The 13,980-nt window shown below is 45.8% G+C and overlaps 6 protein-coding genes and 1 long non-coding RNA gene across 7 annotated transcripts; all 7 read left to right on the forward strand.

Annotated features, from left to right (window-relative positions):
* The first annotated feature begins 43 nt into the window (after positions 1-43).
* Positions 44-1,095, forward strand: LOC108070451 (uncharacterized). Its single transcript, XM_017160929.3, has one exon. It carries the CDS (start codon positions 150-152, stop codon positions 1,077-1,079), a length of 930 nt encoding a protein of 309 aa, XP_017016418.1. The 5' UTR covers positions 44-149; the 3' UTR covers positions 1,080-1,095.
* An 882-nt stretch (positions 1,096-1,977) lies between these two features.
* Positions 1,978-2,476, forward strand: LOC108070452 (uncharacterized). The gene is made up of 2 exons (XR_011444930.1): positions 1,978-2,200; positions 2,256-2,476. It is a non-coding gene; the product is annotated as an uncharacterized lncRNA (long non-coding RNA).
* A 110-nt stretch (positions 2,477-2,586) lies between these two features.
* LOC108070383 (angiopoietin-related protein 7-like) lies at positions 2,587-3,586 on the forward strand. The gene is made up of 2 exons (XM_070286153.1): positions 2,587-3,258; positions 3,315-3,586. Exons 1-2 carry the CDS (start codon positions 2,651-2,653, stop codon positions 3,457-3,459), a joined length of 753 nt encoding a protein of 250 aa, XP_070142254.1. The 5' UTR covers positions 2,587-2,650; the 3' UTR covers positions 3,460-3,586.
* Positions 3,587-4,057: 471 nt separating this feature from the next.
* Positions 4,058-5,560, forward strand: LOC108070450 (galactose mutarotase). The gene is made up of 3 exons (XM_017160928.3): positions 4,058-4,327; positions 4,419-4,547; positions 4,701-5,560. Exons 1-3 carry the CDS (start codon positions 4,130-4,132, stop codon positions 5,505-5,507), a joined length of 1,134 nt encoding a protein of 377 aa, XP_017016417.1. The 5' UTR covers positions 4,058-4,129; the 3' UTR covers positions 5,508-5,560.
* A 228-nt stretch (positions 5,561-5,788) lies between these two features.
* Fum3 (Fumarase 3) lies at positions 5,789-7,488 on the forward strand. Its single transcript, XM_017160927.3, has 3 exons — positions 5,789-6,018; positions 6,092-7,100; positions 7,157-7,488. The coding sequence occupies exons 1-3, from the start codon at positions 5,875-5,877 to the stop codon at positions 7,414-7,416; spliced, it is 1,413 nt and encodes a 470-aa protein (XP_017016416.1). The 5' UTR covers positions 5,789-5,874; the 3' UTR covers positions 7,417-7,488.
* A 268-nt stretch (positions 7,489-7,756) lies between these two features.
* Positions 7,757-9,119, forward strand: LOC108070496 (galactose mutarotase). The gene has a single exon (XM_017160991.3). It carries the CDS (start codon positions 7,896-7,898, stop codon positions 8,997-8,999), a length of 1,104 nt encoding a protein of 367 aa, XP_017016480.1. The 5' UTR covers positions 7,757-7,895; the 3' UTR covers positions 9,000-9,119.
* Positions 9,120-9,240: 121 nt separating this feature from the next.
* Atox1 (Antioxidant 1 copper chaperone) lies at positions 9,241-10,747 on the forward strand. Its single transcript, XM_017160992.3, has 3 exons — positions 9,241-9,398; positions 9,494-9,569; positions 10,077-10,747. The coding sequence occupies exons 1-3, from the start codon at positions 9,393-9,395 to the stop codon at positions 10,211-10,213; spliced, it is 219 nt and encodes a 72-aa protein (XP_017016481.1). The 5' UTR covers positions 9,241-9,392; the 3' UTR covers positions 10,214-10,747.
* Positions 10,748-13,980: the final 3,233 nt, after the last annotated feature.

Genomic DNA, 13,980 nt, shown 5'->3' on the forward strand with positions numbered 1-13,980 from the left:
TTTTGGAAAAATAGTAATCAGAGTTGGCCCTTTTTTAGATATTTCCAAAGATTCCAGAGATCAGCGGCTTCCTGTTGATTTTTGTAGCCTGCCACACATATAAACACGTTGACAGTTTTTGTTTTTTATTTGTTACTTTTACGGCAATCATGTTAATCCCCTCAAATGGCGACGTATCCACGAAGGACCCTGTTCGTCGAACCTCCCGAAACTTTCTACTTGAAAACCGGCTAATGGTCAGCCAGCATCCCAAGGAGAAGTCGAAGGCCCGACTAGCCACAATGGCAAAGAACTCAGGACCTCTGCCTTATGGCGCTCAACGGCGTCCTGCGGGCGGAACGCTGAGGACCAAGAGCTTTGTCGAGAAGCAGATCCAAACGGAGGACATCAGCGACGAGCGGTTCCTTAGTGCCGCTATGCTCAAGTGCTCGGAGAGGGGGCTCTTCCGGCCAGCACGCAGCGAGGGAGACGAGCCGGAGCTCAGAGAAGGGGAGTCCTGCGGCAAAAGCATGCGTTTGCGGCGAACTGCCTCGAGTTTCGAGCTGGGCAGGATGCCGGAGCAACGCGATGGCTACCAGTCGGGGCAGTACACACTGCCCCGGCTGTTAGCCACCGGTCTTGGCATTGAGTCCAGCTCGGGTGACCAGTCCTCTGCCGGTTCACCCTCCTCTAGGTCAAGTACGCCTAGAGTAAGACAGATGGACATTCCGGAAATGGTGGATGTCGACCTCGATGAAGCGCTGAGTATGCGTTCGCAGACGTCTTGTGATCTGTTTTCCGATTCGCCGCAAGAACAACCGCAGGAGCAGGAGATGCCGGAGGAGCAGTCACAGGAGCAGCTGCAGTCTGAGTCGAATCGAATGCTTTTGGAGGCCGCCCGTGAGCGGCAAAGGCAACTGATCGCGGAGTACAACCGGCTGCCCATTTCCATGGGCACTTTGCGCGTGCGCAATCTCCAGCGGCAGCTGGAGCAGCAGCTGGACGTGGCGGATCACGACGTGAGGGTACTTTCTGAAGAAAAGGCCAACATGCAGCAATTCGAGCTATTAAATTGTAATCGAAGACGGTTATTTAGATAAAATATTAAGCAACACATACTATAGTCGTTTAGATTGGGTCAAAAATGGGTTCTTTCCCTTAAGTTTTTGGCAGTTATTAGACTATAATTTCTTCCTTAAATTCTCTCTTTTAATTTTTAAAAGTGGCAAGACGAATATATATAATATTAATTATGATAATCCACAGGTTCGGAAATGACTTCTTTATTGGGTTGCAAACTTCAGACTTAAATTGTAAAACCTCGCAAGGATCTAAAAAGGTTCCTGAAGAGGATATTTTTATGCTCGCCAAACTCTAGTATATTTTTCATCTAAGTGGTATTTTAACGTTAACTCTTACCGACCACCTTCCGGCGTAATGTTATCTTATCTAACATTTACGTTTTTTTTTTGCGGTTTGCTAAATTATTATCGGCTTCTTCAGTTCCAGTACGATTCTAGCAGCAGCAGTTGTGTCGCGGAAATTGAAAATATTAAAACATGGAAGGAACTGAACGCTTTTATTGCAACGAAAAATTAGTACACCAACTCAGTGTAGCGCTCCTAATACTCTTCAATACTAAGAAACCGGTTATGAAAATCACCGATTCCTACAATATTAACATAAAGCTAGAGACGGATCGAATTAATATAGATATATCCGAAACTAATTGTGATCAAAACCAGGGCGAGCTCCAAGCAGCAGCTCCTGAAGTGGAACAAGTGATAAACACAACAAACAACGCTCCCAGTCCGAGTCCGGCATCCAGCAATAAAATCAAAAGTGAAACTGCATTCATATCTAAACAAATACTCCCAACTACCATTCTGAATAGTCAGCACTTTAGCTTTTTCATTCCATTCATGAAAAACGCAACTGATAAAGAAAATGCTGTCACCGGAGTTGGTGACCCCAATGGCGTCTTTTGGATTGGTTTCGATAATCTACATTCTATAATGGGCGATCGGAGGCATGTATTGAATATAGTGCACACACTGGAAGATGGATCTAAGCGCGACTCAACTTACGATGACTTTAGAGTTGGCTGGGATGGAAAGGGAATCAAGTCCCTGGGGAAATTCTTTGGAAGAACTGGTGAGGACCATCTACGTGACTATGAAAATCAGCCTCCAAAAGAACCGCTGTGGTTTGTTTCCTTGTGGTAAGGAATTCTATTAAATCTTGAAAATCTTTGCCTAATGTATTTCTTTTATTAGTACAATGGATATGGAGACGAATCGGCTTATAAAATCTTCTGTGATGCAAATCAAACCATGGCCTGGAGGATTTTAATTGATTTTTAAACATTTAGATTACACATTGAGTAAAAATCCATGTCCATTGTGAAATTTAAAGAGAGTCGAATTTTTTCTAATTAAATTTATATTAGATTTAGTTTTGTTGACATTAAAAGATACAATAAAAACATAAAACAAAAGTTACGGAGTGACGATTCTATAAAAGATAAGATTTCAAACAAAAGTGAACTGCATATAAAGCTTAAACAGCTGTAGAAGCTTTATTCTGCCAAATTGTTGGTCACATCTAAAATGATTCATAATTTACCAATTTTGTATTACAATTATTAAGAATATTTTGTGAAATATCAAGTATGGAAACGAAAGAAGACAACTCCGTAAAACATATCCTAAAGCAGCTAGACAGGTCGCAACAAATAATAGCTGATCATGCCTTAACGATATCAAATCTCAAGGCACAAATTGCCAAATTGGAGTCGGAAGCCTTTGAAAATGGAAAACATCTAAAGGAGATGAAGAAGCACATTGCCAAGTTGGAGTCCAAAACCAAAAACCAAACCCCTCAGTCCTCGGAAGTGGTCAGGAGCACCGATCTCAGCACTGGTTGGACAGTCATTCAGTGTCGTCAGAGCGGACGATACGAGAACTTGGCAGATAGTTACAAGAACGCTCTGTGCGGCTTTGGCGAAATCGATGGCGACTATTGGATTGGTTTCGAGAAATTGAGCTCTATTATGGCCTCGCACAGCCATGTTTTGGGTATTCAGCTCACCTATTCCGATGGAAGTAAGACCTATTCGCAATACGATGACTTCAAGCTGGGCCGCGGAGGAGATAGGTTCAGGATTGAGTCCCTGGGTTATTATATGGGAAACGATCGGGATTTTCTGCGTTACTATAAGGATCTTCCATTGGAAGTGTCTCTTACATGGGCATGGTGGAATGTTCCCAGTAATATGAGGTAAGAGAACTCATTAGTTACTGTTTAGTTTTTATTTACTCTGTGTTTTTCTTTAGCAAATTGACTCATAGTGAAGAGAATGCTAATTCTGAATTGAAAATTAAATCCTCTAAAATGTATCTAACACGAGCCAAGGGATTGAAGTTTTTAACTCTGCAACAAGCGAATCTATTGAACAACACAAGATGTTATAAAGTATAATTCAATTACTTTACTATACATTGGGTTTTTCCTTAGGAGATCCTAAACTTATTCATTAAAATTTAATTATAATCATATGCTATATTTTTAAACAATACAATACTTTTGGAGGTCTAGTGGAATATTTTGTAAATTGTGAATGTTATTTAGGGGGTTTCCCAAAAAACTCGTATTGACAACAGGCATTTCTGGGGGTTTTTTCATATCTTTGGGCTTATCAGTGTCACTTTTCTTGCTTTGCGAGACTAAACAAAAATAATATTTGATAATGAATATTGATTATTGCGTAGAACATGTAACTCATGACGTCTCGCTGTTATTTTTAAATACTGTTTTAAAATTAGTTATCAGTCATCGTCGCGCACCCTGAAGAGGTATCTAGTCCGCTTAATTGGCGATAAGACGGATGCCCCTATTTACACTTTCCGATGATGCTATCGCCCACTGTTGTGGGTGGCAAAGCAGGGGGGTTTAGGGGAGGGGTAATCGACGTCCGAGCGAGTTGATTGCCCCGTTTGACTTTGCGGGAGGAGCAGTCGACCCCTATGACTTTGGATCGTCGTAATCAGCAGCAATATACTGGAACCCGACCCGGTTAGGCGCCTCTCAGGTGCCCGGCAGTTGCTGTCAAGCGCTTTCAGGGGAAGGAACTAGCCGGAGACACTGCGAAATGCCGATCCAACTAGAGGAGGAGATATTCGGCTTGGCCGTGAATCCGTTCACCAAGTCGCCGGAGATGGTGCGCCGCTACACGCTGAGGAACAGCAAGGGAATGTCCGTGTCGGTGATACAGCTGGGCGCCATCATCCAGAGCGTCAGCCTGCCGGATGCCTACGACAAGGTGGATGATGTCTGCCTGGGGTTCGAGGTGTGTAAAAAGTGTATTTTTGTTTGGTATTCCTATTGTGGTATTACTTCTTTTTTAATATTGATTGATAATATTTTTAAATTGTTTTAAGGACATCGCATCTTATTTGGCCACCAAGTCGGCCTACATTGGAGGCACCCTCGGTCGAGTGGCCAACCGTGTGGCCAATGGGGAGTATGAGGTGAACGACACCAAGGTCAAGGTGACCAAGAACTTTCAGGTAAATATAACGTACTCTCAGAGGCAAGATCATGGAATCCCATTTAAATAAATTAAATTCATATTCATTTCAAAACCATTTCCTTCTACTATTCAGTGTAAGAGCGACTTATCTACCTGTGTATTATTATATTTTTATTTTTATTCTTATTAGGACAAGTACCAGCTGCATGGCGGATTCGTAGGCTTCGACAGCGTCATCTGGGAGGTTGTGCAAAAGTCGGAGGAGGGCGTGGTTTTCCGTCACATGTCGCGCCACAACCACGAGGGCTATCCGGGCAATCTAAAGTGCCTGATTACCTACTCGCTGGACGAGGAGAATCGTCTGTGGGTACGCTTCGAGGCCACCACGGATCGTTCGACGATGGTTAACATTTCCAACCACGCCTATTTCAATCTGGCCGGCCATGGAGCCGGTGCCAAGGGCCTGGCGGAGCACACGGTGGAGATTGCATCCGACCGAATCGTGGAGACAGACGGTGATCAGATACCCACGGGCAAGCTGGTCAGCGTGGATGACACGGTCTATGATCTTCGTCTGCCCGTGCTGATAGGCGACCGCCTGCGGCAGTTCGAGGATCGACCCATCAAAGGCTATGACAACTGCTTCGTGATCAACGACGGCCAGATGCAGAAGAGCGTCAACAAGGTGGCCAAGATCGTGCATCCGCCCAGTTGCCGGGTGCTCGAGGTCTGGACCAATCAGCCCGGCATGCAGTTCTACACGGCGAACAATCTGCCGGACGAGAAGAAAGGCGACGCCCCCATGATTGGCAAGGACTGCATTCACTACAGCAAGCACGGTTCCTTCTGCGTGGAGACCGAGAAGTTCCCCGACTCCATGAACCACCCGGAGTTCCCGTCGATCAGCCTAGAGCCGAATGAGAAATACCTTCACGAGGTTATGTACTGGTTCAAGGTCGAGGAATCCTGGAAATGTTGCTGCAATGACACTGCTTGAACGTAATCAAAATCTCTAGTAAATAAAGCCTGATTCCTGTCCCTGTAAAGTCATTGATTTTATTTTTATTTTTTTATTAGGAATTTAACGCGAAATTTAAAATGCAACTTCAGCTCGATTGCTTCTTTATTTCTGAAAGTTTTATTAAAAGTTTCTATTTTTAGGTGAAATATTTTAGCACAGTCACTAGTCGATATACTTGGCTTAAGGGACAAATTCTATATTTCCAGAATTAGTAAGCTATTTTTCAAATTTTGGATAATATATTTTCTCATGTTGTTTTCTGTCACATATTTTTCTGTTTCTGGTAGTCGTCCGAGTATATTTTGTGTACTACCGGTAAAGTAGAAACCTTGCGAATATTACAATGCACTCCAACAAGTCGGGCGAGATGCGGCAGGAGTCCGACAGCCTGGGGCCCATGGAGGTGCCCATGGATCGTTACTATGGTGCTCAGACGATGCGCTGCGTGCTCAACTTTCGCATCGGTGGCGAAGAGGAGCGTATGCCGGTGAGTTGGGTCAAGGAGCTGGCTAGTTAGCCTAAGTAAATAGTTAATCTTTTAATTATAAATTCCTCATCAGCGCCAGATCGTCCAGGCCATAGGTATTTTGAAGAAGGCTGCTGCCGAAACCAACCAGGAATTTGGATTGGACCCCAAGCTGAGCACAGCGATCTCAAATGCCGCCGACGATGTGATCTCCGGAAAGCTGTACGACGAGGGACATTTCCCGCTGCCCATCTGGCAGGCGGGATCCGGGACGCAGAGCAACATGAACACCAACGAGGTGATCGGCAACCGGGCCATTGAGATGCTGGGCGGCAGGGTCGGCTCCAAGGACCCGATTCATCCCAATGACCACGTGAACATGTCTCAGAGCTCGAACGACACCTTTCCCTCGGCCATTCACATCGCGGTGGCCAGTGGCTTGAACAAGGAGCTGCGCCCAGCGATCACCGCTCTGCGAGACTCTATGCAGTCGAAGACCAATGAATGGAAGGACATCATCAAAATCGGACGTACGCATGTCCAGGACTCGGTGCCAATGACGCTGGGCCAGGAGTTCAGTGGCTACACCCAGCAGTTGACCAACGGGCTGGCGCGGATCGAGGCGGTGCTGCCGAGGATCTACCAGCTGGCCCTGGGCGGCACAGCCGTCGGAACAGGATTGAATTGTCGCCGTGGATTCCCCGAAAAGTGCATCAAGCGAATCGCCCAGCTCACAGGCCTGCCCTTTGTGGTGGCCCCCAACTTTTTCGAGGCGCTGGCCAGCCGCGACGCTATGGTGGAGGTCCACGGAGCCCTCAACGTTCTGGCCGTCAGTCTAATGAAGATAGCCAATGATATAAGGCTTATGGGCTCTGGACCGCGCTGTGGGCTGGGTGAAGTTCACTTGCCGGAGAATGAGCCGGGAAGCTCAATTATGCCCGGCAAGGTGAATCCCACGCAGTGCGAGGCCTTGACCATGATCTGTGCCCAGGTGATGGGCAACCACGTGGCCGTCTCCGTGGGCGGCGCCAACGGAAACTTTGAGCTGAATGTCTTTAAGCCTCTGATCGTGTCCAATGTGCTGCGTTCCATCAAGCTGCTGAGTAATTATTTTATCCTTTTATTATTTCGTTTACCTATACATCCCTTTTCTCCGCAGCGGATGGATGCCGCAGCTTCAATTTGAACTGCGTCAAGGGCATCAAGCCCAACAAGGACAAGCTGGCCAGTAATGTGAATCAATCGCTGAGCCTGGCGCCTGCCCTCTGTCCCAACATTGGGTGTGATAAGACGACCCAGATTGTCAAATCGGCGCACCAGAATGGAACCACTGTAAAGGAGGAGGCCTTAAAGGCCGGCATTACAGAGAAGGACTATAACGAATGGGTGCGCGTCGACAAGATGCTGGGACCCAGCTAAGCTGCTCAGCACTGGTCTCTGTTTAATTTATTTCATATTCACAACTTATTGATAAATTTTATGTCAGAGCTACGAATGGGGTTTTCTTTGATCGTTATAAAAAATATTTTGTAAGGGGTAGCTGGAAGACAGGTGCATCAGATTGCTTTTACAGTGTGTTTCTCATTCACAATAAATCTTTTAAGATTAATCTTTTCATTAACAATGAAGTATTTCTTTATTTATTTTCACCTGAAACAAATGAAGATCAATCCAAAATTTCAATAGAAAGAGAATCTCTTATCGGTGGAATGTTAAGCTATATTATTTTGTGGCCTGGATGACACCAAGGCATCCTAGTATGTCTGGAATCAAGTGACAGTAGTAGCCTATAAGCTTCAAAATTCTCGGCATCCCCAAAAATCTTTTAATTTTCTTTTCGGTCAACTACTCCAAAAATTTAAAGGCCAACAAGGGACCTCTCCCAAGGACAAGTCAGGATGGTGCGTGTAATTGAGGACATGTTCGGCATAGCCGTCAACCCGATGTCCCAGAAGACAGACCGCGTTCGCCGCTTCACGTTGTCCACGGAGCGTGGCATGTCCGTCTCCATAAACACATTGGGCGCCACAATCCAGTCGGTAATGGTGCCAGACTTTAATGGCAAGCTGGAGGACGTGTGCCTGGGCTACGATGACGTGGCCGGATATTACCGCAACCAGCCGCTCTACCTTGGGGCCACCATCGGGCGGGTGGCCAACCGGACATCTGGAGGCCGTTTTATGCTCTGTGGCAAGGAGGTGAGTGTGAGCCGGAACGGTCGGGATCGCTACCACATAAACGGAGGCTTTGTGGGCTTCGATAGCGTCATCTGGGACGTGGTCGGTGTGCACAAGGACGGCATCACACTGCAGCATATCTCGCCGGACGGGCACGAAGGCTACCCCGGAGAGCTGACCACCAACATCAACTTCTCGCTCAATGATACGGGCTGCTTCGGGATGCGGATCGAGGCGCGAACGAAGGCCACCACGGCGGTGAATATCTCGAACAACAGCCACTTCAACCTGGCTGGCCATGGCGCCGGCAAGGAGGCGCTCTACCAGCACATGCTGATGATCAAGGCCCAGAAGATCGTCGACGTCAATCAAGATCTTCTACCAACTGGCAAGCTGATGCGCGTCCGCACCACGCCCTACGACTTCTCCAGCCTGGTCAGTCTCGGCAAGCGCCTGAACCAGTTGATCTCCTGTCCCCTTAGCGGCTTCGACAACAACTTCTGTGTGGACGTCTCCCCCAACCGCGTCCAACTGGTAGCCCGCGTCGTGCATCCTTGCAGTGGACGCTTCATGGAGGTGCACACCAACCAGCCGGGCCTCCATTTCTCCACGGCCAACAATTTTCCGGATGAGGATAGCGATGCACCGGCGAACCCGGGCAAGGGCGGAGCGAAGTACGTCCGCCACGGAGCTTTTTGTGTGCAGACACAAAAGTATCCGGACGCCATGAATCACTGCAGCTTCCCTACGGTTGTCCTGAATCCGGGACAGCTCTACGACCACCAGGTGGTTTATCGATTTGGTGCCTGTCCCAAGAGAGTTTAGAACGAACACCCGCCGCAATCCCGAGTGGAGCCTCTTGAAATTCAACTTAAAGTAATTTTAGATCCAAGTAAAACAGTTTTTAACGGAATATTAAAATATTTAAATATTTGAATTCGATAATTGGAACATCGACTTATCGTTAGAGGTGTGTTAATATAGATTGCATGCTATTCGATAGAACTGCAACCCCCATATTCGATTAAAGCACCATCGCTTAAGGCACTATCGCTTCTTGGCCATCCCTAATATAAATATAAAAAGAAATTAAGAAAGAAGAAAAAGTACCTTCTGCCACTTAAAAGGAAAATAAAAGCCGCCAAGCTGTTTAATTTACCGCAAGTGTACAAGCACACCACAGCCGACGCCATTCGTCAGAGCAGCAGCAGCAGCAGGATGCCAGTGGGTTTCGATTCCCTTTTTCCCTTTTAAATATTCATCTCCTGCTAAGGAGCTCTCATTCCGTTCCTCCCCCTTTTTTCCGCCCGTTTTCGCAGGTGCACGAGTTCAAGGTGGAGATGACCTGCGGCGGATGTGCCAGCGCCGTGGAGCGAGTCCTGGGCAAATTGGGCGGTACGTAGACTTAGTGACTGGTATTAAGGCGTTAGTGACTGGCGTTAGGCCTAATTAGTGGCCCCCTTATCAGCGTTGCTGGGAGGTATTAACATAGCTACACATGTGTACAAACATATGTACAATATAGGGGAGACTATGTGGCTTACTTTCCTAGTACACAGCTGCGGTCAACGTAATAGGGTTTCTTATTGAATATTTTTGTGTTTTTTTGAAGTTTTAAAGTGAAGAAAATATGTAACATTCTTTTAATTTTTGATTTTGATTAAAATTTTTGGATAAATCTTGATAAATTGCTTTTAAATACAGATATTATTATGGTCAAGCCCAAACTGATCTTGTGGCTTGTGGTGTCACCATAAAAAATAAATATAATAAATTATATTTTGCGCTGATAAGCTCCACAATACTTTGCATTCTTAAAAAGTTCCCACACTTCCCTTATCAGCTATGTGCCTTTTTTTCTAAGGTTACCAATTCTAAATGTCCCACTTTGCCACTCTGCAGATAAGGTCGAGAAGGTCAACATCAACCTGGAGGATCGGACTGTGACCGTGACATCGAACCTGTCGTCGGATGAGTTGCTGGAGCAGCTGCGCAAGACCGGCAAGAGCACCACGTATGTCGGCGTGAAGAAGGAATGAGACGAGTTTCTCAGCAAGTTTCAGAAATACGGCAAGCTGAAACTTGAGGTCTAGGGTGTGCGTGTGTGTGTGTGTGCAGAGCACGTGCACCCTGGACGACGGATGAGGGATCTTCCACGACGTTGCCGAGATGGGTCGCTATTCAGTGATATTCATGAGATACATACAAATTTTACTCTTAATCAAAAAATCAAATAATAGGAACGATCTACAAATTTTACACTAGTATTCGTCGCTCTTGCCCAGATTGTATGTAGCTCGTAGTTAACCAATTGAAGTGTTATTATATTGCATTACTTATGCCTAGATGAAGAATTTCAAATTCAAACTTAACAAGTCAGAGCGTTAAGCTTAAAGTTTTTGCCTCGGTAGATATACTCGTATTTAGGGGTATCGTATCCAATTAAATCCAATGTAGTTGCCAACAAATGATATACGCCAATTGCCCTCTTATGACTAATCGTAATAATATTACAAATTTTAACTTTTTGCAAAATATCAAATATATACAAATACGTTTTAATCTCAAAATAAGTAACTTGGTGTTTTTTATAAGGGAAAATCTTTGAAATTGGATCTCCTTGGGATAGCTTAGGTTCCCAATAAGTAATTTGGTTTCCCGTTAAGTTTACTGCTTCTCGAACCCCAACACAGAACTCGAAAAGTTGCCTGAAAATTGTACCATTGTCACTCCTAATCTCCGTCAAATCAGATGCGGGCACTTAGTCATCAGGCCAGGCCCAAGAATGGGCGACAAATAGCCGGTTTATGCCCTACAACAATCGAGGAGGCAGCATGAACACGTCATAAATCTCGGGAACCCACACTTATCAAACCCAAATACCATATTCTCGGTTGTCTGTTTTCCATATTCTGTTTCTGATTTTATTTTGTGATTTTTTTGTGGTGCATGTTCGAGGCGTAACGAAATTATCAATCAAATGCCAGCTGGCATGCAAAGAATGCAGCGCGCACACACAAAGACCCAAAGCGACTGCACTAATTGAGTCCGAAGGTGGAGGTGGGGGGAGGCAGCTTTCCGCTTGGAATTTGATGTCGTCGTCGTCGTTGCCGTCGGCGGCGGCGGCTACCTGAGGCTGTGTCTTGTCCAGGTCTCCTGTTGATTTATGCCCCTGAACAATAAGGAACCCCGCCTGTCACAACACCAGTCACACATCCCATCCAGAGACACGTCCTTGCCTCTGACCGATGATAATCCCTCAAGTGTGGCCCGCTGCTCAGTTCCAGATAGCATCGGGCAAAGGGATCGAATACCGTTGAAATGGTTACGATAAAAAAACAGTTAGATGGGCCATTGTTCGAGGCATCCTCAATCGATTTGGTTAATTGTTGGGCAATTTAGATAATATTTGGAATTTCTTAACTGCGGAAATGGTAAAACAATATTTGATGTTCCAAGGGGGTAGCCTCTGTGATCTAGCCATTGAATTTACTTGAAATTCCCATAAAGATAATTTTATATAGATAGAGATACATTTTTATATAGTCAAAAGGTGGTAAACAGTAAGCTAAATAACGCATAAGACCTACGTTTTAGGTCCTACAAAAAGACTTGCATTACCGAACGAAGTATTATTTCAACATTAAACAAAATTTTAATATTTTTAAAACCACTTTTTAAAGAGTAACTAAGCTTGATCCTAAGACTCTTAACCAAGACAATCAGCTTGAATGTCAGAATCCGGACACGCCCGATGCCTCACGCCTTTTTTTTCGGGAGGACCAGTCTTCTCTCTCTCTTGTTTTTGTTTTCATTCTTTGGCAATTTTTTGTTGATGTTTTTCTTTGCACACTCGGTGCATTGTAGACATTCCGAAAATCGCTGGCGAAATTCCTTGGCGCATGCTTGCCAGCAAGTTGGCAGTTGGCAGTTGCAACTGGCCACTGGCCACTGGCAACTGGCAACCAGTTGGCCGCTCGTTTTTCGCCTGGTCAAGTGGCTCGGCCTCCGCCTCAGCTCGGCTCGGCTCGGACTTTGGCTAAACGGAGTTGGTTGATCCAGGCGGCATGGCGTTCCTGGCCGAAACCCAGCACACACGCACACACAAAGTGCCGCCGCTGCAGCGGCTGTCGTGGCTGCGGCTGTTTATTGTCATGGGAGAGATGTGAGGCGGCCCGAACAGAACAATGGCACACTAAACGAAACTTAGGGCCCGGCTGGGGCAATAAATTCCGAAATAAATTGTGACGTTTTGGGCGGCAGGAGAGCGAAGATCTCAAAGATCTCATGCAAGACAAGGTCACTTTAGCAGCGATTTAGCAGTGATTAATGCCGAACGAATCGATTGGCGGCTCCAGAGTCTTTGTCCTGCGCTGGTCATTGAACCATTAGCGACTCCTGCTGCCAGCTAGCTATAGGTACTCCTACTCCTACTCCTACTCCTACGCTCCTCGGTCATTTGGGGGGAACACAGTAGCCAAGATCGAGCGGTGCAAATTGCAGAGACACCGTGGAAGAGAGCGAGAGCTCTGGAGCTGCAGTTGCAGTTGCAGGAGGAGAGGCGGAGAGAACGAAGTCCGAGGAGAGCGAGGAGAGGACCAAACCAAACCTGTCGACGCCATGGAAATTCCTATGGCCCGAACCCGAACTGCGATTCGGTGGCCAGCGAGCGTGTGCCAAGCCCACGAGCTTCGTTTCGGCCATAACAAGAGCAGGGTGGAAGAATCGCCGAGCCAAGCGTAAATAACTCATAGATAATAATGGCCCAGGCATTTGCAGTCCATGCAGGCAAAACAAAAGACTTAGGACACGAACTCGAGGAGCCGAAGGAGTCGCCAGTCGGAGGCAGTCGTCATGTAACAGCAACGGCCAAAAAAACCAAAACAAGATCAACTGGTTTGAAATACTCACTCAAAATGCTGCCAGAGCAAGGGAGAGGGAGACACCTGGGAGAGCAAGAGAGAGAGAGAGAGAGACCATACCTGTTGAGTCCAAGACCTCGTCTATTGCGCGTGCCTTCGGTAGATCGCTGGATCGCTGGATCGCTCGATCGCTCCAGCGCTGCTCTGCTCGATCGCTGGCTTTGGTCCGTAAAATACTTTTCCCCAAAGAAGTCTCAGTTGTGTTTTTGACTTTTCGCCGTGCAGAACGATTCTCCTGCCGATCGGTGGTACCATCGCCGTCGTCGTCTCCCAGTCAGTCTCTCTGCAGCCCCGCGGCCAATATGTGATTCGTCTCTGCATCGCACTCTTCCGTTCTCCGTTCGTCGTTCTCCCCGCCACTCCGTGTAATGTTCGCGAAAAGTTGTTTTCGGTATATATAGCCAGCATTCGCATACATCCGCAGAGTCAATTTTCCTGTTAGCCGAAAACCTGCCAAAATACAACAACAACAAGAAAGGAAGCTAACTTCGGCACGCCGAAGTTTGTATACCCTTGCAGATTGGTTTTGATGTTTATATTATAGATTTAAATGCTGAAAACACACACAAAACAGAGTTTCATTACATTTTACCTATACTTATTTTGTTTACAGTTTGACAGTTACAGTTTTACATTCCCAGCTTTATATATTTCATACATTTACCGATCGCTTCTATGGCAGCTATAAGATATAGTTGTCCGATTTTTATAAAATTTATACCAAAATTCTAGAATAATAAAAAAAGCTTATATCTAAAAGTAGATAAGAATATGTTGAAAAACAACGAAGTTATAATTTTTTTCCTATTCATTTGCCGATCGTTCCTATGGCAGCTATAAGATATAGTCGTCTGATTTTCATAAAATTTTTACCAAAATTCTGA

The sequence above is a fragment of the Drosophila kikkawai genome, chromosome 3L (genome assembly GCF_030179895.1).
Source record: "Drosophila kikkawai strain 14028-0561.14 chromosome 3L, DkikHiC1v2, whole genome shotgun sequence".
Lineage (NCBI taxonomy): Eukaryota > Metazoa > Arthropoda > Insecta > Diptera > Drosophilidae > Drosophila > Drosophila kikkawai.